General features: G+C 47.8%; 1 protein-coding gene across 11 annotated transcripts in view; it reads right to left on the bottom strand.

The window, feature by feature from the left end:
* ADAMTS9 (ADAM metallopeptidase with thrombospondin type 1 motif 9) overlaps positions 1-27,600 on the bottom strand; it is a 164,116-nt gene extending 136,516 nt beyond the window's left edge. For 5 of the 11 annotated variants that reach the window (XM_036331656.1, XM_036331657.1, XM_036331655.1 and 2 more), the window contains exons 1-3: positions 26,730-27,597; positions 25,734-26,134; positions 20,008-20,170 (exon numbers count right to left, since the gene is read on the bottom strand). In XM_036331656.1, coding sequence (XP_036187549.1) covers positions 20,008-20,170; positions 25,734-26,134; positions 26,730-26,844 — 679 coding nt within the window. In that variant the 5' untranslated portion in view covers positions 26,845-27,597. Of the gene's footprint in view, positions 1-20,007; positions 20,171-25,733; positions 26,135-26,729 lie in introns of all 11 variants that reach the window. The other 6 variants (XM_036331648.1, XM_036331647.1, XM_036331650.1 and 3 more) reach the window with 2 other exon arrangements.
* Positions 27,601-27,900: the final 300 nt, after the last annotated feature.

Here is a 27,900-nt window from a genome sequence, read left to right as displayed (position 1 = left end):
TTGCAACAGGTGTTAGACAGGTGGAGTCAGAGAGGACCTTGGTTCAGCAATCTTAGTTCTTGAGTTCTGCTAAGAAAGAATTCAGAGCCAAGACTCAAACTATAAGAGAAAGTTTATTTAGAAAGTCACAGAGGTAGAAGTGAGCCATAGAAGAAATGAGCTCAGGAAACAGGTTACAGAGGCAAAAGAAGGGCCCTTGGAGCTGAGGAGAAGAGAGACAAGGAAAATGTGCCTGGGAGGAGGAGGGGGGGGGGAAGGCAGATGCTGGTGTGCTCCACAGAGAGAGCCCAACTGGGTCCCCTGCCTTGAGGGTATTTATCTGGACGTCTCAAGGGAGGCTCCCAGTAGATTATTCATCAACTTTCCAGGTGTGTTCTTTCCAGGTCAAGGTCTCTACTCATTGGTAGGCACCTGGGCAGGGGGTCATTATTCCACACGGGTAGAGTGTCATTTATCTGGTGTTGCTGCTTTTCTAGGCCTGTAGCTGAAACACAACTGAGGCTAGATGTATTTGATGGGGGTCGTTCGACCTCTAAGGGGATCCAACTGCATGACTAGCAACATACCAGGGGAGGAAAGGTCAGGGAAGGGTCAGAACTGCATAACCAGCGATGGGAAAGGTCAGGTCTGAACCGCATGACCAGCGATAGGCTAGGGGAGGAAAGGTTATCCTGGAGGCAAGGTCCTTGTTTTCCCACTTCGCCTGTTGCTAAGTACTTGAGGCTTTCCACCCTAGTGACCTTGTGTACCTGGCCTATTGTCCCTCCTCTGCTCTAGTTTGTCTAGCTGCCTACCACAGAAGGTTAGATTATTGACTTGAGATACTTGTTTTTCTCCTAATAGGGGCATCTATAGGTATACATTTCCCTCTAAGCACTGCTTTTCCTGCCTCCAGCAAATTCATTTTCCTTCATCTGGAAGTATTTTATGACTTCCCCTTTGACTTACTGGTTATTTAGAAGTGTGATGCTTGCTTTCCACATAGTTTTCATTTCCCAGTATTTTTTTTTCTTCCTGTCATTGACTTCTAATTTCATTTCCACTTTGGGCAGCGAAAATACTATGTATTACTTCTGTCCTTTTATATTTATTGAGGTTCTTTATGACCTAGCATATAGTCTATTCTAGAGAATATGCCTGTACACTGCAGAAGCATGCGGCCTCTGCCCCTGCTGGGGCAGTGTACTATAGACACCTGCTAGTGTAGCTGAGTACAGTGCTGCTCATGTTATTTCCTTGCTGATCTTCTGCATAGCTGTTCTACCCATTATTGAATATGGAGTATTGAAGTTTCCAACTATTATTACTGAATTATCAATGTCTTCCTTCCTTTGTGTCAGTTTTTGCTTCATGTATTTTGGTGCTCTATTCTGAGGTGCATCTATGTTCATCATTGTTAAATCCTCCTGAACTGGCACTTTTTTTATTATAAAACTCTTTGATAAACTTAACCCCATCAGTAAAGTGAAAGAAGCCAGTCACAGAAGACCACCTACTACATGATTGTAATCATGCAATACTGTGAATAGGGAAATCTATAGAGATGGAAAGTAAATCAGTTGCTTAAGGATGGAGATGGAGTGGGGACGTAGTGGAGTTGATAGCTAAAGGGTACAAGGTTTCTTCTTCAAGTAATAAAAATGCTCTAAAATTGACTTTGATGTTGGTTGCACATACCACTGAATTGGACACTTTAAATGAGTGAATAGTAAGGTATGGGAATCATATCTCAATAAAGCTGCTTTAAAAAGAGGATATGTCACTTAGGTTGTGAAAATTAAATAATCCTTACTTAATGTCTCCTGAATATATTTTGACTTATTGATTATTTAGACAAACGTATACCTGCAGTGAGAAAAACACTCAAGAAATGCTGTGCAGAATTTACTCTTTTTGACCACTAAGGGGGAAAAATGTAGTCTTAGAGAGTCATCAGGGGTAATTTGGACATGGGAAAACCAAAGGATGATTTAGGGCCCTACTTGGAAATAAGAAACATTTATTTAAATAGCAAAGTTGAAAAAAAATTAAGGCATTAACCAGCGAAAGGCTACAATGTCTTTCATGGCATAACCCATGTAAATTCTAACATGCCTGGAAGATATTCCATTCACAAGTAACCTGTGGCATGAAAATGCAGGGATAAAATTACTTCTTCAGACTAGATATGTCTTCTTCTAATACATAACATTTCCCTATCTTTTACCTAACTGATCTTTTATCCTAGTTATTAGAGTCAGATTTATTGACCTAATTAGTCCAACTAATTTCTATCATATTAATCATTTTAGCATTAAAAATAGTATGAACTTCAAAGATTCAAATATTCACTATGACTACAAACATAAACATTTTTACTTAGAATAAAAAAAATTATAACTTGTATACTTACTCAGCTCTCTTGCCTCTGAACAGACAATGATTTCTACCAAGTGACACACATTGGTAGAATGGAAAGGAAGCGATCCACATTTCTCTTTAATGACCTTTTAGCATAATGGAATTGGGGCAAATGTTTCTAATTTGCAATGCCATTTGCTAGTAGCTTTATCAGAATGGGCTACATAATGAAATTTCATCCTTGTGGAAAGTATAGTATAAAAATTAGATAAATATAGGTATAGATATAGATATGGATATAGATATAGATATAGATAGATATTTTTAAAATAATCCTCATCTGAGGATATGTTTTTCATTGATTCTAAAAGAAAGGAAGAGAGGGGGGAAAGGGAGGGAAAGTGAGAGGGAGAGAAACATTGATGTGAGATACATCAATTGGTTGCCTCATGCATGCATCCTGACCTGGGATTGAACCTACAACCCAAGTATGTGCCCTGACCAGGAATCGAACTCACCACCTTTGGTGCATGGGACAACGCTCTAACCAAATTGAGCCAACTGGCCAGGGCTGGTCTGTATATTTTTTGACCTTCCTTCCCACACATTTATTATTACTTTTATTGAGATATAATCTGTATACCATAAAATTCACACCTTCCAAGTATAGAGTTCAGTAGTTTTTAGTATATTCAGAGAGTTGTGAAATAATCACTATTATCAAGTTTTAGAATATTTTCAGTATCCCAGAAAGAAACCCTGTGCTCATTAGCAGTCACTGCCCACGCCCCCTCTCCCTCCAGCATCTGCCAATCAGTAAACTGGTAAATTTGTCTGTTCTGGCATTTCATACAAATGGAGTCATACAGCACGTGCCTTTCTGTGGCTGGCTTCCCTCACTTGGCATATTTTCAAAGCTCATCCATGTTGTAGCATGTCTCAACACTCTATCACTTTTCATTGCCAAATACTATTCCGCTGTGTGGCTATCTCACATTTTGTATATCTGTTCATCAGTTGGTGGACATTTGGGTACAACAACTCAATTGAATAATGCTTTTATGAACATGTGTGTGCAAGCTTTTGTGTGGCCATGCTTACATCCTCTCGGGTAGACACCTAGAAGTAGAACTCCTGGGTCATATGGTAACCATGTTTAACATTTTGAGGAACTGCCAAATTGTTTTCCACAGTGGCTGCACCATTTTCATGCCTCTTTCTGAAGTTCAAATGTGCCACTCAGAAATAGGAAATCATTTTTTATGGTTCTTTTCTTTAAGAATGCCTCAACAATTAATCACGTTTACTTCATTAAATAGCTGCTGAGCAACATGACCTAGTTCATATCTTAGAGTAGGAAGTTGAACCAAAGAAGATTTACAGATGGCAGATGATTATATAAAGATGTGCTCCACATCATATGTTATCAGGGAAATACAAATTAATACAACAATGAGATAACACTACCCATTGGTTAGAACGGCCAAAATCCAGCACAAATGCTGGAGAGGATGTGGAGCAACAGGAACCTTCACTCATTGCTGGTGGGAGTGCAAAATGGTGCAGCCACTTTGTAAGAGAGGTTAGGTGTTTCTTATAAAAGTTCTTCATATACTTTTAAAAAATATATATATTTTATTGATTTTTTTTTTACAGAGAGGAAGGGAGAGGGATAGAGAGTTAGAAACATCGATGAGAGAGAAACATCAATCAGCTGCCTCCTGTCCACTCCCTACTGGGGATGTGTCCGCAACCAAGGTACATGCCCTTGACCGGAATCGAACCTGGGACCCTTGAGTCCACAGGCTGACGCTCTATCCACTGAGCCAAACCGGTAAGGGCAACGTATATATACTCTTAATGTATAATACAGCAATCACGCTCCTCAGTATTTACTCAAGCTGAAAATTTATGTCTGCTAAAAACATACACGTGGATGTTTCTAGCAGCTTTATTCATAATTGCTAAAAGTTGGAAGCAACCAAAATGTCCTTCAGTAGATGAAGGGATAAACTGTGATACATCAGCCAATGGAATATTATTCAGGACTAAACAGAAATGAGCTACCAAGCCATGAAAAGATCTGGAGGAAACTTAAACGCATATTACTAAGCGAAAGAAGCCAATCTGAAAAGGCTGCATACTGTGAGTCCAATCATGTGACATTCCAGAAAAGGCAAAACAATGGAGACAGTAAAGGATCAGTGATAGCCAGGGATTGGGGCTTGGGAGGGATACATAGGCAGAGCATTCAGAGGATGTTCAGGACACTGAAAACACTCCGGATGATACCATAATAATGATGGACACATGTCAATCAATATTCGTCCAAGCCCACAGAACGTACAAAACTCATAGGGAGTTACGGACTTTGGGCAGTTATCATGCATCAGTGTTAGTTCATCAATTGTAGCAACTGTACTACTCCGGGGAAGGATGTTAAGGGTGAGGGAGGGTGTGCATTTGTGGGGATGGGATGTATGACAATTTCTGTACTTTCATCTCAATTTTTCTGTGAACTTAAAAGTGCTCTAAAATATGAGACTTAATAAAAAGACATGCTATTGACACCTCCAGAAATCAAGCACACATTTGCATTCTTTTGCAATCTGAACCCTTGCATGTGCATGGAAACAACATTCAGGCATGTGAAAAAGCTCTCACTGCTTCCTAATGAAAGTCAGAGGCACCGCAGCCATCACGTCTTATTCCGAGGACGTGAGTTAATGCTGGCTGTTACTACTGTTCTGGCCTTGACGCCATAGGGGAAGTGGTGACGCTGACTCCACAGACAGCCAGTGTTTTAAGATCGCCTGCTCTGAGGGAGCCAGCTCCAAGTTCCATTTGACCTTGGGCAAGTGAGTGACTCGCCACTCTCCTTCTCCCACATGTGAAGATGGGTAAGAACAGTGCCACCTTGTAGAGTTGCTTTGAGAACCAGCTGTAGATCATACAGGTAAAGTGTCTACCACATAGGAAGAACTCCTGGGTCATATGGTAACCATGTTTGGTACCATAACTATGGTAATTTTTTTCCTATTTTTAGTAGTCATAAAGTAAGTTAGAATGAAAAGGAACCACTTATGGGAGAGTGACTAACGGTTAAAAACAATTTTCTGGCTTAAAATAACAATGTCAAAGATAGAAGCTGTTTGTACTCTAAAATGACCTTTTCTAAGTCCCAGTTTCCTGACCTCTTAAAGGAGCATAAAAATATCTGCTTCCATCTTAACGCCATTTTTTTTAAAGTGAGAAAGTATATGGAAAATCCCTTGTGAGTTATAAATTGATTTTATAATTTAATTATTATTACTTCTTGAGCACCTACTGTGCGAAAGGCACTGAGCTGCAGATAAGCTGAACAAAACAACAACATAAGAATAAGACTTAAAGAGAAACTGTTGTAAAAATTTAAGATGGTACAATTATTTAAAAACCTCACAACCAACTTGAATATTTGCTTACTTATCGGTGGAACTGTTTTAAACGAGTTTCACTTCGCCAATGCCAGGCAGCACATTGCATATTCCATTCCTAAGTACCGGACTCATTCAGCAGTTGCTCACCCAGTGTTTCCCACCAACTGCAGTGGGCTGAGATGTGAATGCTAACAGTAGCGGCTGAGAAGTTCATTGCTGCCCTCTGTTTTTATAAGGTTTATCAAAATTCAACTGAGCTTCCTAAGGCACCCAGCCACCTGCCACCTCCCGGTGTAAGTGGGCAGCGCAATCCCAGTCCAGGAGCTTAGGGATGACAAGAGCAAGCCCCTTTCTCTCCGCCCGGGCCGGCCTGACAGCCAGGAGGAAGCTGGACAGGAAGCACAGCCCCGGGTTGTGCGCTGGTTTCTGTTGCCAAGCAGCCCTGGCTCAGCAGCCTGCCCCCAAGCCTCAGCTTCCTCATCTGTGAAATGAGGGTAATACAGTGCATACTCACGGGCTAACTGTGCCGACGGAAAGAGAAACACATAAAACGCCCCTAGAGCGGTGTGGGACGCACAGGGAGGAGCCATGAAATATTTCTCATGGTAATTACTAGCTGGTACTGTTTTACTAGTAGCATGCAATACCCTCTCCTCATAAGTTAGTATGTTGACATTAGGGTTTCTCAAGCAAAACAACTTTACTTTAGAACAGTGGTTCTCAACCTTGGCTGCACATTAGAATCACCTGGGAATCTTTTTAAAATCCTGATTTCTGGGCCTCCTCCTCCGGAAATTCTGTTTCTTTGTTACTAATGTTGTGGCCCCACCCCCCCATAACAAAGAAACAGAATTTCCAGAGGATGGGGCCCAGAAATCAGGATTTTAAAAAGATTCCCAGGTGATTCTAATGTGCAGCCAAGGTTGAGAACCGCTGCTATAGAAGGAACCTTCTATGGGAAAGGAGAGTTAAAAGGAAGAAAGGGAAGGAGGGAGGGAGGGAGAGAGGGAAGGAAGGAAGGAGAGAGGAAGGGAAGAAGGGGGAGGAGAGAAGGAAGGAAGGAAGGAAGGAAGGAAGGAAGGAAGGAAGGAAGGAAGGAAGGAAGGAAGGGGAGAGGAAGGGAAGAAGGGGGGGGGGAGAGAAGGAAGGAAGGAAGGAAGGAAGGAAGGAAGGAAGGAAGGAAGGAAGGAAGGAAGGAAGGAAGGAAGGACAGAAAAGGCCAGGCCCTGCCTCCACAGAACTTTCAATCTAGGTAACAACACATGAGGGTTGAGAGTGAGAAGACACAGTCTGCGATGTAATTCCATGTAAACAAATGCAAGCACTTGCACCTCTCAACGGGCTCCAAGGGCTGATAACCCGGGAGCAAGAGAGGAAGCCAAGGCAGCTCCCTGCCCTCTGAGTCCTCCTCAGCTCTAAGCTTGGGCGCTGGGCCTGTGCTCAGAGAGCTACTCGCGGGGCCTGCAGGGAGGGACGGAGAAGCAGTCTGCGGGGTCAGTGGAAGGTGGATAAACAGCGTGCGGAGGAAGAGATGAAACAGAAAAACAAAAACAGCCATAAAACAACGAATGTTCTAATAGTACAGAACAATGTGTTTCCAAAAATTGGGTGGTGGTGGTGGGGGGTGGGTGCTGAGGGAGGTGGGATTGTTCTGTGTTTATAAAGCTTTAAAGGGCATGAATGAAATTACCAAGGTTTACTTTTTTAAAAGGGCCCTCAATTTGCTAGCTTTAAAAACAGCAGTCCTCGTGTGCATCACTTTGTGAGCTCTGTGTGCGCATGGGTGCGTGTCCGTGTGTGTGTGTGTGTGTGTGTGTGTGTGTGTGTGTGTGTGTGGCATGCCCGTGTCTGATGGCGCTCCATGCTCAGTACTGATGAAATGTGTGCAAAGGGCAGTGGAGGAAGAGATTATGCTGCTAAGCCTTCTTTTTGGCTCCCAGAACCTTTATGTTTCCCTGAGTGGTTTCCGGAACATTAGTCCCAGAAGATATTTCCAAAAACAAACCAGGTAGCTTTGCAAAAACCCTTTAAGCACATTCACATCTGGGACCTCTCCCAGGCACATTAGCATTTTAAGAGCTTGGAGAAGTCTTGCAGCAAAGAAACCAGTTTACATTGGTTTAACCATGAACTAGGGCACTCCCAGGACCTTGGCCAGTTTGTGGGGCAGGTGAGGGGACCGAGCAACCTGGGAAGAGAGGGATGGAAGGAGGGTACTGCCGGGTGCTCCTCGGGGAAGAAGAATGTGAGAAGCTTCTTGCAGTTCAAGGGGCTGTGCTGGGAGGTGGGTGGCGGGAGCTATGTCTGAGGGTCAGCACACTATTTTCTAGGAGTGGGTGCCTCCAGCTACCTGGGGAGTTAAATTTGCTGAATCAGGTCTGAGAGCTGGGGCACCACCCCCACAGGCCCTGCTCACACCCTCCCTCAGCATCCTGCCGCCCCTCTGGCTGTCATGGCGAGACGGCCGCTACCATAGTACCAACTCCCCCTGTCGGAGGCCGCCCTGCCAGGCTCTCCTCCAAGCACTGCACACGGATTAGTCTGTTATTCCTCACGGCACCCAGACACCGTGGGGACTGCTGTCTCCAAGGCACACACGAGGAAACTGAGGCACACTTGAAACAACTCGAGAAAGTATTTAAAGAACATCTATTTGAAGTTATAAAATGCTGGACATACCCAAGTCTATATTTTACTAAGAGACTGTTGGATTTTGCTATTAATATCCTGCAAAATACCCTTTGGGAAATGTTGTTTCTGACTCATTCCATCTCTAAGCAATCAGGGGAGCTAGGCCCTTCTGGCTGGCGGGTGCCAGCGGCCCACGGCCGCCCTGCACTGTCTGTGGCCCCGTTTCGACATGCCTTGGGATCTTCTAGGTCAGCACTTTCCAGTAGAAATAAAATGTGAGCCACACCTGGAAGCTAAGAATAACAGCCACAGTAAAAGAAAAAGCCAAAAGAAACAGGTGAAATTAATTTTAATACTCTGCTATTCTACTGAAGTCAATATATGCAACATATTGTCATTGCAACACGTGGCACTGGCCACATTCAAGGGCTCAGGAGCCACACAGGGCTACTGGCTGCTCTATAGGACGGTGCATTCCAGGCATTTAGTGTGTGCACAGTGACTACTGGAGGCAGTGAGATATGCTAGATAAGAGTTGGGGCCTGGGAGTCAGAGAGACCTGTGTTCAAATCCCCGCTGCTCCACATGCAATCGGTGTGACCCTGGCAGTCACTTAAGCCCTCTGTGTCCTGTTTCCTCATCTGTGAAATGGGATCCGAATGGTTCCTCCCTAGGAGGGGAGTTAAATGCCTTAATACACGTAACAAGCTGCACTGGGCCTGGGGCTGGTCCACGCTGAGGGGTGTGGCTGTGGTGACTCATTGGAGGGTAGCACCCTTTTAGGGCTGCGGAATGGAGTGGCTCCAGGGCTTCCTGCTATCTGACAGCAGCTCCTGGGTGGCCCAAGGCAGAGCGGATGCCTGTGGTGGGTCTAGGTATCACTCCCTTATCAGAGACTAAAGAGCAGTTGGGCAGGATCTCTTTTAAAAAGCTTCTAGCAACTCCTGGAGAGCATATCTCCCACATTCCTTTGCTGCACAGCCTCCCAGTTCCCACAGGAGGACAAGTTTGCACACCACAGTCTGCAGTACCAACCCTTTCTCATCCTGATGTCGGTGTTCCAGCCTCTACGGCAACGAGTGGTCCAGGGGCATGCTGTGCTCTGATCACAGTGGAGCTCCCTGGGAACCCTTGCAGCCACAGGCCATCTGCCCACAGCACCTGGCCAGGAACCCTTCCAGCCACAGGCCACCTTCCCACAGCACCTGGCCAGGAACCCGCACAGCCACAGGCCACCTTCCCACAGCACCTGGCCAGGAACCCGCACAGCCACAGGCCACCTTCCCACAGCACCTGGCCAGGAACCCTCCCAGCCACAGGCCACCTTCCCACAGCACCTGGCCAGGAACCCGCACAGCCACAGGCCACCTTCCCACAGCACCTGGCCAGGAACCCTCCCAGCCACAGGCCACCTTCCCACAGCACCTGGCCAGGAACCCTTGCAGCCACAGGCCACCTTCCCACAGCACCTGGCCAGGAACCCTTGTAGCCACAGGCCACCTTCCCACAGCACCTGGCCAGGAACCCTTGCAGCCACAGGCCACCTTCCCACAGCACCTGGCCAGGAACCCGCACAGCCACAGGCCACCTTCCCACAGCACCTGGCCAGGAACCCGCACAGCCACAGGCCACCTTCCCACAGCACCTGGCCAGGAACCCGCACAGCCATAGGTCGTTTGCCCACAGCACCTGGTCAGGAACCCGCACAGCCACAGGCCACCTTCCCACAGCACCTGGCCAGGAACCCTCCCAGCCATAGGCCACCTTCCCGCAGCACCTGGTCAGGAACCCGCACAGCCACAGGCCACCTTCCCACAGCACCTAGCCAGGAACCCACACAGCCACAGGCCACCTTCCCACAGCACCTGGCCAGGAACCCGCACAGCCACAGGCCACCTTCCCACAGCACCTGGCCAGGAACCCGCACAGCCACAGGCCACCTTCCCACAGCACCTGGACAGGAACCCTCCCAGCCGTAGGTCACTTGCTTGCAGCACCTGGCCAGCTCAAATATTTAGTTGCTGTAAATTCAGCTCTCCTGTAATAACTTAATTCCTTAAATGAATTAAAAGTCTGTTATCTTTCTCCATAGCCATAAGATAACTGAAATGATCTCACTGGTTTCTTAATTGTTCTTACACTTAAATCCAGTGGCACTTTCAATATGTCACTTGAGTCCCACTTTAAAAAAAAAGTTTCTATTGATTTTAAAGAGTGAGGAAAGGAGAGGGAGAGAGAAACATGGATATGAGAGACAAATTTCGATCAGTTGCCTCCTGCACAACCTCTACCTGGGATCCAGCCGGCAACCCAGTCATGTGCCCTGACTGGGAATCCACCTATGACCTCTTGGTGCAGGGCGCACCACTCAACCAGCTGAGCCACACTGGCCAGGGCTTGAGTGGCACTTTGGAACATCCTCTTTCTAAGCACCTTCCCAGCCAGCTTTTCTGCGAAGGAAGAGGCCTGTCTGGGCCACCTTTCCATTCGCTCTGGCTCCAATTGAAATTCTGAGTCTTGGTCCTCTAATCCAGAGGTTCTCAACCTGTGGGTCGCGACCCCTTTGGGGGTGGAACGACCCTTTCACAGGGATCACCTAAGACCATCGGAAAACACATATATAATTACATATTGTTTTTGTGATTAATCACTATGCTTTAATTATGTTCAATTTGTAACAATGAAAATATATCCTGCATATCAGATATTTACATTATGATTCATAACAGTAGCAAAATTACAGTTATGAAGTAGCAATGAAAATAATTTTATGGTTGGGGGTCACCACAACATGAGGAACTGTATTAAATGGTCGCGGCATGCTGGGGTCCAACCCCAGCAGGTCCAGGGGTCCCCAAAGGTGTGGACGGAGTCGGCGAAGAAGGAATGACACAGAGGCAGCGTTCAGTTGATCAGCATGGTTGGGTTCTCTTGCCTGGTTCTGTAGGTTCTCCAGCCAGGTTCAGTCACCACGTTCTAGTCAGGTTCTCTTGCCATGTTCTATCCAGGTTCTGTAGCCAGGTTCTGTCTCTAGGTTCTTCAGTCAGGTTCTCTCGCTAGGGTCTGTCTCTAGGTTCTGTGGCCAGTTTCTGTCCAGGATCTTTTGCCATGTTCTCTCCAGCGAAGTTCTTCTGTCTCTAGGTTCTGTGTAGGTTCTGTGTTGGTTCTGTGTCTAGGTTCTGTGTCTAGGTTCTGTGTCTAGGTTCTGTGTGCTGTTGTCTTGTTACATCTGTATTTATACCAGTTGATTCCAATCCTATCAATCTCTAAAAGGTTAGGGCGTTTCTTATCTCCATTCCAGGGAGTAAAGATTATGTAGCTTAAGCATGATTGTTCGTAGTTAAAGTGATTAATTACCCGCCTGGCACTTAGTTAAGGGGTTTTATTCCCTCCCTAACTTCAGGGGAAAATCCCTACCTGGGGAAAAAACCTTTCTCAGAGAGGTGACCTTGGTTAAAACACATAGTGCCAAGAAGGTGAGCAAACATATTAAGAACAGTATGCCATATATGCCAGGTCCCTTGAAACAGCAAGGATGGACCGGCTCCCGGCCGCGGCATTAGGAAGGTTGAGAACCACTGCCTAATCCGTGAAGTTCTCTGGGGTAGAAGTTCTCTCCAAACTCCATCTAATATTAAAAATACAAATTCTTATACTTATAAGATAAAGGTGAATAACACTGAAAAATGAAGCCCCAGGATTTGAAAGGAGAAAAACCCAAAGACCTCTTCTCTTGGCCACTGTCACTCAGTGCACAGGAGAAATAACCACCAAGCGACAGGGTGGGCAGGCAAGAGACAGAGGAACCCCAACGCAGAGACCAACAGGAAAGAAGTGGGCTGTAGCTGATGTTAAATAATGTCAGGGGGAGTACAACTCACACATCTCCATCACTTACTGTGTAGCTTTTATTTTTGGACCTGCTAGAACAGATACCAGTGTCTGAAAACCACTTCCATTCTCTCTAATCGGACTTGTTACAATGGACCAGCATCAAATGTAAGGATTAGGAAACCTTTGGGAAAACGCTTGTATTGCCCACAAAGCACAGGACAGGAACTCTGGGAAATCGTGGGGTTATGTGTCCCATTCCTCTTCCCCCAGGAGCGTGGCCTTATAGGGCTGAACGTCACGCCACGGCCCCTCCTGTCTCACTGCCGCTGGCTGTCTCTTTCTCTCCCCTGTGCGGTGCGTGCTCTGTGCGAGAGAACATATTCGCATCCTCGGGCATCCAAAGCTTCCTCTGTAACTGCTTTGCTTGTGAGGCAAGAGCCCCCCCCCCCCCGCCCCCCATCATAAAGCACACTGGCTGGGAGCGGGAAGCTGTCTGCGTACACCAATGAGAAATAACAACAGCAGCGCCTTCTCTGTTGGCATAGGCACTGCTTTCAAGGACAAGTCGCAAACAAGCCTTTCCTAGTCCATCTCTCTTCACTGCGTCTTGAACACACTCTCTACCGAATCCTACACTGTTCGTTGTCAGTGTCGCCCTGACAGCGCTGTCTGTGCTGCACGCAATGTCTGCACTGAAGTAAGGAAGCCACGGATGCAATAGTGTCTGCAAATGAGGACAACGAGAGCCGAGCCACACCCCCTACTGGGATCCAGCTGGCACCAAGCATGTGCCCTGGGGGAAGACACTTGAACTACATAGCTGATACAGGGCTTTATCCAGAATATATAAAGACGTTTCAATTCAATAATAAGAAATATTCCAGTTCTTTATAATGTGGGCAAAAGATTTAGACACTTAACCGAAGAAGATACACGGATGGCAAATAAGCAGACGAAGCGATGCTTAGTCATCAGGGAAATGCAAATTAAAACTGTGAGGAGATACCGCTACGAATCTATTAGAAGGGCTAAAATTAAAAGGTAAAACCAAATATTGGCAATAACAAATGCTAGTGAGGCTGCAGAAAAACGGAACTTTTATACCCTGCTGCTGGGACTGCAAAATGGCACCGCCACTTTAAAAACCAGATGGCAGTATCTTGTGAAGTTAAACATACTCTTACCATATAACCTAGCAATTTCCCACCTAAGTGTTTACCCAAGAGAAATGAACGCGTACGAATTTGTTTGTAATTGTCAAAACTTTGTCCCTCAGCTGGGTCAGATAAACAAACTGCGGTATGTGTACTCATGCAAAGAAACACTGCTCACAATGAAAAACGATGAATTCTGATACAGGCCACCCGGATGAGCCGCAGCCCTATGCTTAGTGATCCTATTTCTATGACAGCTGCGAAGGGGCCCAAGGGTGGGCAAACTTTTTGACTCGAGGGCCACAATGGGTTCTTAAACTGGACCGGAGGGCCGGAACAAAAGCATGGATGGAGTGTTTGTGTGAACTAATATAAATTCAAAGTAAACATCATTACATAAAAGGGTACGGTCTTTTTTTTTTTTAGTTTTATTCATTTCAAACAGGCCGGATCCGGCCCGCGGGCCATAGTTTGCCCACGGCTGGTAACCTGTAGAAATAGAAAAGGGGGCTGGCCACACAAGACACAGGAATTCCTCTCTATGTTGGCTGTGATGATGGTGACATGACGATATACATTTTCGAAAACTTGCAGCACTGGCCACTAGAAAGGCTGACTGTTACTGCATGTGAATTATACCTTACTAGAAACATGGGGGGAAACAACTAGAAAATAAAAAGATTTGTAAAACAAAAACTAACAGAGAAATGCTGAGGCCAATCACATCACATCAACTGGAAGTTTTTCCATGCACCACAGGCCAACCGCTTTCCATACCCACTCTAATTCCCACGTCCCCTGAGAGATGGGGGTCGATACAGAAGGAAGCGCTTGGCCAACATTTACACTCCGTTTCATTTCGTTCCTTCTCAAAGGCCACAGCCCACACATGCACAAACCAGCACACCTTTCATTTCCTCATCCTTTTTGTGATACTCAGAATGCTTCCTCCTCATTCATGATTTTCAGTTGTGTACAGCGGTCGCTAACAGGTGATCGGCGGACCACTGGTGGTCCGTGAGGTCTGAAAGGTCGGCGGCCGCTGCTAGACACGGCGTCAAAAAGCCACCGACCACAGCGCCTTCTGTGCTCTGTGGAGCCACTCTGATAGGGGCTCCTTCCGCTGGCGGAGTTCTTGGTACCTGCTCTGGGTTTGGGTGCTGACTCTGCTCTTTCAAACGGCTGCAAATGCAGCCTAACCTTATGGTGACAAAGGCCAAGCAAAGAGCCAACGACGTGGAAAGGAGAAAAGGGGCCATGGGAGCAAAACTAAAACTAAACCAGCAACTTTAACAACTACAATGACAACAAGTGAAGTTGCTTAAGAGACATAACTAATCGCAATGTGTGGACCTTGGTTAGATCACAATCTAAGCAGAAGGAATATAAAAAGGCATTTTGGGGACAATTAGAAAAACTTTACTATAGGAACTCTTTAGGTGATATGGAGAAATTATCATTGATTTACCTCACCATCATAAATAATGTTACAGTTATATAAGAAAATATCTTCAGCCCTAGCTGGTTTGACTTGGTGGATAGTCGGCCTGCGAACTGAAAGGTCCCAGGTTCGATTCCAGTCAAGGGCACATGCCCGGATTTGCAGGCTTGATCCCCAGTAGGGGTAGTCCAGGATGTAGCCAATCAATGATTCTCTCCCTCTCTCTTCCTCTCTAAAATCAATAAGAATATATCAAAAAGAAAGAAAGAAAGAAAATATCTTCATCTTCCAGACAGGTAGATTGGAATATTTAGAGAGAAGATGTCGTGATATCTGAGTTTAGTTTAAAATACTCTAGAAAACAGGAAAATTAAGCAGCAAATGTGGAAAATGCTTTGTCATTGTTAAATGTAGAGAGTATGTTTGTTTTACCACACCTCTAACTTTTTAAAATGATTTTAAAAACAAGATGAAAAGTAAAAAGCTAAAATAAAAAATTCAATGAATAAATGAGAACAGATGAGAGAAGAAACCATTCCTATATTAGAGGTTTCTTTTGTTCTATCCTATAATGACTTTTTGGCATATTACACTATAGCTTCCAATGTTAAAAATAGCAATATATATATATATATATATATATATATATATATACACACACACATATATATATGTGCTACAAAGAAGATAAAGGTGAGGAAATAAGCTCAAGAATTCAGTTACTTAAAATAATAGTTTTCTAATAACTTACTAAGGCTTTTAGAGGTCATTGCTTATATTGACTGTTTATTAATCATCAAGTCATTGAGGAACATAAAAAAGAGAAAAAGGTATGAAGGCTGTGGGGTAAGTGAAAGGAAATTAAGTCAACACAATAGGAACTCCAGTTCAGGCTGGAGCGCCCCTGCTTCCTGTACACGCTGCGGGCAGGCCATTGACCCTCCCAGTCAGTCTTCTCAGCTGTAAAATGGGAGTCACTGGAGCTCCTGCCCCCCAGCAAGCTGCTCCTGGCGTAAAGGAAGCAACCACGGTCCCTCCTGTTGCCTGTCCTCCTGTGCACAGGCCCAGGGGCTGGGGGAAGGGTCTGAGGGCATGAGCGTGTGTGGGAAAATGGAGGCTGGCTAGCTTCTCACAGAAATCACTAATTAGCCAACAAGCACTGCCCTGCTGGGGCCCAGCCGGGACTGTGAAGTCAGCCAAAGCTTCCATTACTGCCTGGAACCCTCCAGCTGTCCCAGAATTGTTTACTTAAAGCCCCCTCAGAGGTCTGCTCCTCAGCTCTGTCTCTCACTCCATTTGGGCCCAACGCTCAGGGTAGCTAATCTAATCAGCTAATCTATGCTAAATTATTAATGGATTCAAGAGGTTAATGTGTAACAAGCCTCCCCTCCAACTGAGGCATGCTGGAGACACAGTCCCTGGTGACTCATTAGTCTGGGTGGGAATTCCAGGCACCAGGCAGCCCCCCCCTCACATCAAATCAAATTCTGGGAAGGCATTTAAAAATTCCTACAGAAAAGGTAATTCATATGTGAATACAATGGAATCAACAGAGGGATCGGCCAAAGAATCCTCTAAGGCAGTGGTTCTCAACCTTCCTAATGCCGCAACCCTTTAATACAGTTCCTCATGTTGTAGTGACCCCCAACCATAAAATTATTTTCGCTGCTACTTCATAACTGTAATTTTGCTACTGTTGTGAATCGTAATGTAAATATCTGATATGCAGGATGTATTTTCATTGTTACAAATTGAACATAATTAAAGCATAGTGATTCATCACAAAAACAATATGTAATTATATATGTGTTTTCGGATGGTTTTAGGTGACCCCTGTGAAAGGGTCGTTCGACCCCCAAAGGGGTTGCGACCTACAGGTTGAGAACCGCTGCTCTAAGGAGACCAGGACAAAGGCTATGTTTATGAGCTTTGTATGGACTTCTCTGTGTCTCTATTTTCCCAACTGCAAAATCAATCCAGGCGGAGGGAAGGATTAAAACATATAATCCACATAAAACATGGGTAAGAGTGCCTGCCACACGACGCGTGCTCAGCAAATGTCAGCCATTGTTAGTGTCATTTAGGGATTAGATTAGATGGAAGTCAAAAAGGATGTTCTGAAATCTTAAGTAAAAAAGCATTTTTCAAAGGTAGCTTCTTCCATTGTTTTCAAGATAATCTGGTCCACAGTGGACCACACTGGGATCCGCCCCGGGCTCAAGTCAGCCCACTTCCTACCAGCTGTGTGACTTTAGTGCTGTCATTTTCTCAACTATAAAATAAGGATAATAATACCTACGTTGCAGTGTTGATGAATGAATTACATATGATAACGTATGGAACATGGGTAGCACTGAGACCCCACATGCGCATACTATGAGACCAACAAATGATGACTTTAATTATCATCTTAATATTTTTCCGCGTTTATGATCATACCCTTGGGAGCCTAACCAAAAACTGACGGTACGTTCTAATGTGGTGACAGGTCCGCAATCCCTAATGGAGACTAAACCATGGCCATCCCCAGGTCAGTCCAATGGGTACCAGGAATTTAGTGAGGTGGAGAGGGACCCTCAGCTCTGACCAGCCCAGTGCTCCAAAGAAGTAGCTACAAAGCAGGATTTCTGTCTGTGTGGTATCGAAACTCTCTCATTCCCAAAAAGAAAAAGAAAAAGCAAGGAAGCGAGCATAGGATCTTGGCTTGGCTGTTGGTCCCTGGTGACAAGTGCTATGGGGCTACACAATAACTACATGCCCCCATCCCCATTTCTTTTCAAACTCCGTTTTCTGATTATGAAACTGCTACAGAATCATGGCAAAAATATAAGAACATAAAAGACTGCCTCTGTTCCTGCCAAACAGAAATAATTCCTTTTGATATGTCCATGCATATTGCTTCAGATTTTTTCTCTATACCCCCATGCACCCACACACACTTCATTATTTAAGAAAATGAAATCATACCATATACACTGAATCATCACTGCCTGTTCACATACTATACATATTTCTGTGTTTGTTAACATACATCTCTGCCATCATTTTTAATAGCTGCATAGGAATCCATCAAATGCATACCTCACCCCCCACCACCCCTGGGCACTCAGGTTGTTTCCAGCGTTTTTCTATAATAAACAACACTGTACTGAGTATTCTCCCATAAATACCTTTACACAATTGTCCAATTATTTCCACAGAAGTGGCATTGGTGGATTAATAAGTGTATAATTCCTAAATGCCTTAAGAAGCAAAAACAGCTGGCCTTGCTGAGATGGGAGGGTGAGAGAGGCATTTTAGCAACAGATAAACACTGTCTTCTCCGCCCAGGCAAACAAGACAATCCTTTTCCTGTTGGCCCACTCTCTGCCTTTCACTCACCTATCAGAAAGTATGTCTCGCTGATAAGGACAACTACATCCCCTTGTGCAAAGTTCAGGGTCAAATAGAGAGTGTCCATGTGACAGAACCTGGGGTTTCATCTGGAAATGCAAAGGGAAGGATGGGCAGAAAGGGGCTTACAAAATAGCAAAGGTTCCTGAATGGCTCCATGGGCAGGCCACTTGGTTACTCTTGGTTACCACTCAGTGATCTGGGGGAGGCGGGGGGGGGGGGGGGCATCCCTGAATCTAAATGGATTGATATTTACTGAGAGGATGTTTTCCTCTCTGGCCAGAGGGTCTTCCCCCCACCTATTTTCACTCCCTGTGCGAAGGCTACCTGGTTTCGGAGGTTGCCATGACCTGCTGGCCCAACTCTCTAATGGCAGCTGGCAACTGTGCCATACTCCAAAGTTCTTTCCAACTACTGTGAGCCCCTGCATCTGAGCTGAAAGGAGGGGTGCAGGAGCAGCTGGAGGAGAGAAGCCAGAGTGGCGAGTTCAGCAGCAACCTTTGGAGGAACAGTCAAAGCTGCTGGAATGAAGGAAGGGCCCACCACACTGGTCACTGACAAGCCAAAGTCAGAAGGAAAAATAAACGCTGGCCGTGGTGATCTGAAATGTGACCCTTAAAGGCCCCAAAGCAACAATGCCCAGAACCAAATAAGCTTTTGTGAAAAAGTAAGCCATCTTCCACTGTCCTCAATATTCACCTTTTTAGATACCCTCTTCTTTATGTTTAAACAAGATTTGACAATGACTTGTCCTCTAGCCCAGAAAATCAATCCAAAGTCCATTGACTTGGGTAGTTAATTTAAAAATAAACCTTGAGGGTATTTTGAAAGGCATTATTAAGTCTTCTCCTTCTCTCTCTCCTCTCTCTCTCTTCTCTCTCTCTCTCTCTCTCTCTCTCTCTCTCTCTCTCTCCTTCTCTCTCTCTCTCTCTCTCTCTCTCTCTCTCTCTCTCTCTCTCTCTCTCTCACACACACACACACACACACACACACGCACCGAGAAAATGAACCATGGAATAAGACAGGCAAACAAAGGTTTTCCTTATGGTCTAGCTGTGAGATCGTCAGTGGGGTCATGGGGTCATCTCTGAAAGCCTCAGCATCTCTGCCAGGTCCAGTGGCGGGGAGAATGCTGCCCAGCTCACCGGCAGCAGGCAGCCTCAGTGCACCTGGCCAGGATCCAGCTGTGGGCACAGATGCATCTGAGAGAAACCCGACCTTGCAACCCACACTTCCAGTCACATATTCCAGAAGCCACAGAACATGAGCTAAACTGAAGCGGATAGGAAAAATCCCATGAAACACAGTTTTTGAGTTACATTTGTAACCTTACATGATAAAATAAAGAAATAGAAAACAAGAAACATAAGCAATTGCTGACTGAAGATATGGCTCTAATAGCCTAAGACAGTGGTCGCCAACCGGTGGTCCACAGACCACTGGTAATCCGTGAGGTCCAAAAGCTTGGCGACCACTGGCCTAGGACATTACTAAGCTTAGTCATATTAGCAACTTCAACAAAAGAGGCAGCTCTGCCCAGAGTGGGCTTGGAGTCACTGCTGTTGGAGTTTGAATCCTGGCCTTGTCACTTACTAGCTGTGCCACCTGGGACAAGGTGCTAAGGATCTTTTTCGCTTTCACATCTGTACAATGGGGATATTCCGACCTCACTGGAAGATCAAATAAAAGCCAATGGCCATGGTAGTGCTTTTAGCCTATGAAAGAGCTACATGTCTGCAGCAGGGCAATGACCCATCACAGGGGTGGGATCTCTGCTGAAGGAAGACACGAATACCTGAGGTGTCGCACGCGTGCCTTTCTGTGGAGGGCTCTTCATGGGCGGTGCTGAGCCTGTAGATAACGTGGGGTTTGTTTTGTTCATCTTCATCTTCTGGTTCATCCACGGACAGCAGCGGCTCAATAAAATAATCCCCATCCTGGGACCGGAATGTGCCCAGCTGCAAAGGAAGAGATGAGAGGTTGATTTCATAAAGATGAAACATTTGAAAGTGGAGACGGTGCCATTTGACCCAATCCCTTTGTCATGAGGGCTGCTTAACCCGAAAATGCTGCGGACACACTTGGAGAGCGATTTATTTTCATCCTCAGCCATACCAGTACCTTCTCCTTGACTTGACACTATTGTTCCTGCTCACCAAATCCGACTCTAAGGAATACTTCCTTGGCGCTCAAGTTCTAATCACATATTCCCTTCTCCAGGCTGTTGACAGACAGTGTTTCTCTGTGTGAAGACAGCTGGAAATTGAGGGACCCGTGTGATCTCTGAGAGAAAAGCTGACCCTCGGAAGCATTATCATGACTTCAAATTCAGGAAGCATATGTTGACCACAAGGCACTCAAGGTGGTTCCACCTGTGACACTAGCCCATGAGTCTCTCCCACCCTTTCTTTCCTACCCTTTGCAACAGGCAGTGATTCAGTACCAGGCTTTGGGGCCGGGCTGCCCAACACAGGTCCTAGTCCCAGCACAGCCTCTTACCCACCCATCTTGCCACCCATCTTGGGTAAGTTCCTTAAATGCTGAACCTCAGCTTCCTTGTTCGTCAATTAGGGATAAACTTACTATAAAGGATTATCCTGCAGATTAAATGAGATAATGCACTTAAGGTACTTAACACCTTGTAAGGGCTTAGAACATATTAGTGGCTTTTGGTGTTGTGGTGTTAGCCTCTAAGTGCCAGGATACAGTTGTGTTTGCCAATCATTCTAAGCACTTTGAAAGTGGCAACTCTTTCTCCTCTCCTTCTCACATACCCACAGTTTTGCAAATGATGAATGATGCCTCAAGGTTGACCCACCCAAACAAAACATGACAAGAGCATGAAAAAGTTCCCCATGTCGTGCAATGTGTTAGAGGAGTCAAACCCTTCTCTCATTTTCCATTGTTCCCTTTCCTGCACTGGGGGGGAGGGTTGGGGGAGGGGGGGGGAAGAAAAGGAGAAAAAGAAAAAGTAAAGGAAAAGCAGACCTTTCACCTTTCCCTGGACACAAGGGAAATGACTGTCCATAAAGGTTATAAGCATCATCCAGAAATTTGCTAGAAATTCAAATAATCACGCTCCACCCCAAATCTGATCCACTGAATCAAAATCTCAAGGCAGGGCAGGAGTTGGAATTTTAATGAGCACTCCATGGTATTCTTATGCACGATAAAGCTTGTGAAGCATTAGGCTAGGGCAGGTTCCAGACCTAGCTAAGATTCAAAATTGTTTGGGAAGTTTTTTAAAAATTCAGATTTGGGGCATTACCGCTTATCTGCAAATTGAATTTCCAGGGGTAAGGTCTAGCATCTATGTTTTTTAAAAAGTTCTCTACATGATTTAGGGGCCACTAGCTCAACGAGGGAACAGCACTGGTGTGCACAGAGCAGGCAAAAGAGTAGCTGGTTTTTGGCGAAGTGATTTAACAACTTTATTCTCACCCAGGCAGGTCTCTCTGTTTCCAATACTCAACTCTGGTGTTCTCTGAACACAGTGCAGGATATATACTACAATATGTAAAACCTACTAGAGACAAGCCGTAAGTACTGGGACAAGCCTGGGAGTTCATCTGGAGAGGGTCTGGCCCGTCTGGTGAAAAGGGAAGCCGAGGGAGAAAGTGGCTGGTCCGCAGTTGCCCTTTGGTGGACAGAGCAGCTGAACAGAGCCAGTGCTGAATCTAGAACTCAGATTTCCCAACTTCAGTCCAGTGCCTTTTTATTTTATCTTTACTGTTATTTTTAAATCTTCACCCAAGGACATGTTTTTATTGATGCTTAGAAAGAGAGAGTGAGAGAGAAAGAAACATGGATATGAGAGCGAAACATTGATCAGTTGCTTCCTGTATGCACCCCGACTAGGGATGGAGCCTGCAACCTAGGAATGCGCCCTGACCAGGGATCAAACCCACACCTTTTGGTGCATGGGGTGACGCTAGCCAGGGCAGTGCAGTACCTTTTTAAATTATATTCTCTTTAGGAATATGGATTCAGTCTCTGAGTGGCTAAATGCATGGGTCAGAAAGACTGGGTGGGAACCCCAGCTGTGCCACTTAGGAGTGTGAGACTTTGAGCAAGCGTCCAACTCTCAAAGCCTCACTGTCCCCATCTGTAAAATGAGTTGAGGATCGGATTGTGTGAGGGTTCTCTATGAGATGATGCATACATAAAGTACTCATTATAAGGCAAAGCACATAATGAGAGTTCAATAAATGGTACCCATATAGTGCCAAATTAATTTTGTTGTTGATTCACAAGTAGTTGCTTGATCTAAGAGTAATTCTTTCTTGGTCAAGGTGAACATTTATTCAAACATACAGGGTATCCTATATAATAAAACCCTAATATGCAAATCAACTGAACGGCAGAACGACCAGTCGCTATGACGTGCATTGAGCACCAGGGGGCAGACGCTCAATGCAGGAGCTGCCCCCTGGTGGTCAGTGGGCTCCCACAGGGGAGTGCCGCTCAACCAGAAGCCCGGCTCACAGCTGGTGAGCGCAGCTTCGGTGGCGGGAGCCTCTCCCGCCTCTGCTGCAGGCAGGCAGTAAGGAGTAAGGGGTCCTGGGCTGTGAGAGCCCTGGACTGCAAGAGGGCACAGGCCAGGCTGAGGGACCTCCCTCCCCCGTCCCCTGTGCGTGAATTTTGTGCACCGGGTCTCTAGTGCACCTATAATATCTAAGGCTCCAATATGGAAGCGAAATGAATTGATGTTGATCCTGCTGCCAAAGAGAAAGGGACAGAACATACCTACTGAGAACTATAATTATAATACAAGGGAGCAAACAGAAGAATCAATAGAGAAATACACATACACATATGCATCTATGAAGGTGAAGGGGGAGACATGGCAGCAGTCCATAGGACCAGGAACATGTTTCCTGGGGAGAAAGATATCTAAGTTACATTTAAGTTACACTTCAAAAGAAGGGCATGATTTGAGCATGTGAAGCTGGGTGAGATGAATAAATAAGTCTGGAGGCCCAAGGGCAATGAGGCAGGATTAGGATAGAAGGGAAATTCAGTAAAAGAAGCAAAAGCAGGTTGCCTGAAATACAGGCCTTCTCGAGGAAAGCTTGAGAGATGCCCTGGACCTGCCGGCCTGAGAGGGGTGAGAAGCACTGCAAATGGTCTCAAGGGCCAGATGGAGTTCACAGTTGTGACAGGGCATGCGCTCTGCAGAGCTGGTGAGCCGGGAACCATGTGGCCTTGCATCCGGGGATCATTCATTTGTTAGTGGTAGAGCTTAAGAGAAAAGAGTCTGGAGGAAAAGCCAGAGACAAATATTTCTTAGACATCAGTCCCAATGAGCAGAGAAGTGAAGAGGGCTAGAGTTAGGGCAGGGATGCTCAGAAAAGGTAAGAGATACATCTGAGATGGAATTCAGGGAAACTGATACTTTACTAGTGAGGTGTGTGTGTGTGTGTGTGTGTGTGTGTGTGTGTGGTGATGGGGGGAGGCAGAAATAGCATGGTCCACCCTGAAGAGTGAAAGATTTGCTGGGGGCTTTTAGGCCACTGGGAATACCACAATTCCACAGCTACAAAAAATGGTAAGGGGAAGTCTGGGGAGGGGGGGTTGGAAGGGTAGGGAGGTGGAGAAAGATAGGTTTCAGAAGGAAGACAAAGGGGCGAGGGTTTGGGGGATAGATTAATCACTGACATGTGCATATATTTAGGATGTATGTTAGGACTGCCCCCTTCCTCCAAAAGAGGCAGCTTGCAAATTAAATGCAATATCAATAGGCTTATCAGAGTCTAGGCATCGTTTCTGAAGAACTGTCCTCAGTGGCCTAAGAGTTACCTCCAGGTGCGAGTGGCTGCCTAAAACTGCCAATAGAAATGAAGGTCCTGCGCAGCAAAATATTCATTCAACCACAGGGGCCACTCAGCGGGGTGTGGAGGCGGGGAAGGGGAGGAGTAAAGGCTGTTTACAAACTTGACGTACAGACGCAGCCCGACCCGTTAGGTTCTGAAATTCGGGGTTACCGTCTTGGGATCTGCAGGCGCTCTGATGCCCTTGGCTCAGGCACCCGGCTTATGCCCACACCCGCCGGCTGGAACCTTTCGAGGAACAGAAGGATTCCTGGGCTCCAGCCCTACCTAGGTCTGGAGGCAGAGATGACTCACCAGCACCCCCTCTGCCTTCGCCAAACTGCCGTCTCCGCCCACCCCAGTCTCCACGTCTGGCCACGGCTCTCTGCTGGGGGCTCAAGGGGCTCATCCTGATGCCCGCATCCCAGAGGCTTAGCCTGCCCGCTCCCAGTCTTCAGGTTTGCCTGGCTCCCCTCCGGACCCCTCCCTCCGCTGAGCGGCGGAGATGGATGCGACATCCCCACGGGGATCTCTGGACTCCCCGAACAGCAGCAGCAGCGCGTGGAGGGGCAGCCGAGCACCCCGGTAAGTATCCATGCCCCCACTTTAAAGGTGACAGTGGGTGTGGGGTTGCTTAGGGGAAGGCTAACGCATCACCGGGCGCCCTGCGCTAGGAGAGCCTGACCCGGGAAAGTTTCTGCGTCACACGCGCGTGGCAGCAACGTATGTCGCTTGAGAAAGTCAAGGCTGCTATCAGTCGGGCCAGAATCTTACTGCGGGTCCTCACATGTCACGGGGAGGGGACGGGGGTGGGGGGGACGATGCCGTGTAGGACCTCCTGAAGGGCAGGTTGGGCGGGGGGTTGTAAGCCTGGGGGATGGGGGGGGGGGGCAGGATACCAGCTTGGATCCCAGGCTAAGTCTATACTTTGCTGCGCAGAGAGGTGGCCGCTCCGCCCTCGCGCCCTCCCTCTCAAGGGAAACGTGCGCCGCAGGCTCCCTTTTCTGATTCTAGGGAAACTCCAAGGGGTGACAGAAGCCCCAAAAGAACTGACATCTCCGCATCTCCGGGCCCTCTCGCAATGTCTCTGCTTCTCCGAGCCACCCCACCACTAGGGTGCAGAGTCGGACTGCGCCGCACCCCACTACCCGTTTCCTCCCCAATTCAGCGTCCGAGGCAGGCACCGCCTTCTCCCCGCCCCCGAGCGCTGGGCCCACCCTTCCGTTCCAGGACGGGACCTGTTCCCTGTCAATCCGGTCAGCCTCAGGGCTCCTGGCGCGTGAAGAAAGGCCAGGGGAGAACGCGGGGACTCTAGATTACGCACCGCCCTCCGCGATGCACAGAGGGAACTCCCCGCACCCAAGCCTGGGGATCCTCTGCCCACACCCCCAACTCAAGACGCACCAATAAGGAGTCGGGCCCTCCCAACACTCAGCGGCTCCTGGGCGGCCGAGTGTAGGAACCAACTTCCAGCGCGCAGCTGAGCAGGGTTAGGACCCTAGAAAGCTCCCAAATTCCAGAACCCCGTGGGGGCGGACGCGTGCTCGCCTCTCGAGTGTCAGCGCACGCTCTGGGCTGGCCACCTCGGCCTCCAGGCGTCCAGCTCACACTCTGGGCCGGAGCAGAGACTCGCGCACTGAGGGTCTCGGGCTGGAGGGCAATGAAGCCTTCCCGCAGCGGGCGGGGGGAGAGGGGGCGCGCGCCCACTCACCATTCCGGAGCAGAGGCTGATGACCGCCGTGTGCTCGGACTTGGTATTGACGTGGCCTTTGTAGAAACAGTGCTTGAGTTCTGCTTCGTCCTCGGAATAAAACTTTGTCTGGTTCTCCTCGGGCGCCCCGAGGAGGGTGACAGTGAACTGTGGAGCGATAAATCCGGCCTGGGCGGTGAGATTAAATAGAAACTGCTGGCCGAAGGCGGAGAGGCGGTAATGCGCCCGGGAGGAGGTAGCGGAGGAAGAGGAGGAGGCGAAGGCAGGCCAGGGGTCAGAGGCAGAGTTAATGCTCCGTCGCCTTCTTTTGAAGTGCACGTTCGTGGGAAAGGGTTCTCCGAGAGCGTTCACTCGGACGGGAGACGCGATTTCGTATTCGCTCAGGGACTCTAATAATTTCACTGCAGAGAGAAGCAGAGACACATAACCAGTGATTTAGTTTTCCGCAAGTTTTAAATTAAAATAAAGGTGAGGGAGGGCTTTGTCCTGAGTGGCTTTCCAATGGGTTTTCTTTTCCCATTTGAATCAACCCCTTCACCCTCTCAGTCAGTGGACAAATATTTGCTGAGCACCTACTGTGTGCTAGGAAGAGCAGGGAAATGTGCAAGACGCTGAGGATACACCCTTAGGAGCCAGAAACACGAACAAGTCAAAAATATATAAAGTAATTTCAGATTCTGACGAATACCCGCAGGAAAATAAAGCATGCTGCTAGCCGTTGCCCCCAGTTACTGAGTTATGGTACTTTGGGGGACAGAGATTGGGGAAGGGAGAAAAGCAGGTTAAAAGCAAAGGGTGTGGGGGTAAGTTCCTTCCCCAGTGTCACTCTCTGGAAATTGGCTGGGAATGACCTAAAGAAGGGAGAGGCTGCAAAGCGGGAAATCATTCTTTCTAGGAAAAGGAAAGAGGCTTCCGCTGCGGGGTGCCCGCTCCCGGCGCGGAGGCTGGGGAGCCGGCGACAGGGGCAGAAAGGTCCCGGGGCCGGAGCCTCATTACCTTGCCTCGGGTGCAGCCTGTCCTTGCGCACGGCTGCCGCGGCGTCTGGGCTCGCCATCTCGGCCAGGTCCCGCACCAGGAGCGTTAGCAGTGTGGCCCAGGATACAAACTGCATGGTGCTCCTCACCCCTCCCCCGCTGCCCTCACCCCTCCCTCCTGCCCTCCTTGGCGGCGGCGACCCGAGGCAGCGGCCGCGTAGAGCGCGCGGAGGCCGGCGCCCGCCGCCAATGTGCGACTTTAGGAGTCGCTGAGGTCTCGCCGCGAGGGTCCCGTCCGCGCTCGGCTGAGCAATGCCGCCGCCTGCCGAGAGCTGAGCCGCTCGGGCCGCAGGAGCCGCAGGAGGAGCACTTGGAGGACTGCGGCTCCGCCGCTCGGCAGCATAATGTCCGGGGAACGTGCAGGAGAAAGCGCCGAACGTGCGCTCCGAGGCGCGGCGCGCGCCCTGTGCTGGCGCGGATAGCGGAGCGGCTTCTTGAATGGGGGGCGGAGGCGGGGGGGCCGCGGGTCCTCCGCCGCTCAAATACCCCGGGTGCCCGCCTCCAGGAGAGGGGAGGGGAAAGCGAGCTGAGTGCGGACCGCCTCCTTCCAGACGGCGGACGGTGCCTGCCCGGCCAGTGCGGGACTCCGGGGCTCCGGGCCTCCGGCTTCGGGAGGCGGCGGCCAGAGGCGCCGGGAGCGCGGAGGCTGCGGGTCGTGGTCTTGGCCGCCTCGTGGAGATGAGCTTTTCTGGGACTCCCCGCCCCGGGGGAGAGAGCTGATTGCGGGCTCTCTTTCCTGGCGCTCGCAGTCCCTCTCCGGGTCTCTCGGTCTCTCGTTTCCTCTGCCCTCTGGCCTCCCTGCTTTCCTTCCCCTTCCAATCTCCTCTCTCCTCCGCGCTCGCTGTCCAGGCCGCTCGGAATCGGCCTTCCTCCACCCCACCCCCTCCGTGGTCTCTCCTCCTCCTCCCACTGCGCCCCTCTAATTCCCCGTATTTCTCTTCTCTTTATCTCTCGTCTGTTCCCATCTTTTTGCTACAGTCCTCTTCCTCTTCTCTCCTCCCCGGTCTCCTCCTTCCTCTTCTCTTCTCCAAACCCTTTCTTTTTTGGTTTCTTGCAAGTGAAAGTGGCCCAGTGCAGAAGCGCCTTCCCTTAGTCTCTCAAGGGACGAGATTTGTTATCTAATCTAAGTGAGG

The sequence above is a fragment of the Myotis myotis genome, unplaced genomic scaffold (assembly GCF_014108235.1).
Source record: "Myotis myotis isolate mMyoMyo1 unplaced genomic scaffold, mMyoMyo1.p scaffold_m19_p_13, whole genome shotgun sequence".
In the NCBI taxonomy this organism is placed as follows: domain Eukaryota; kingdom Metazoa; phylum Chordata; class Mammalia; order Chiroptera; family Vespertilionidae; genus Myotis; species Myotis myotis.
This window is presented reverse-complemented; position numbering and strand designations above follow the sequence as displayed.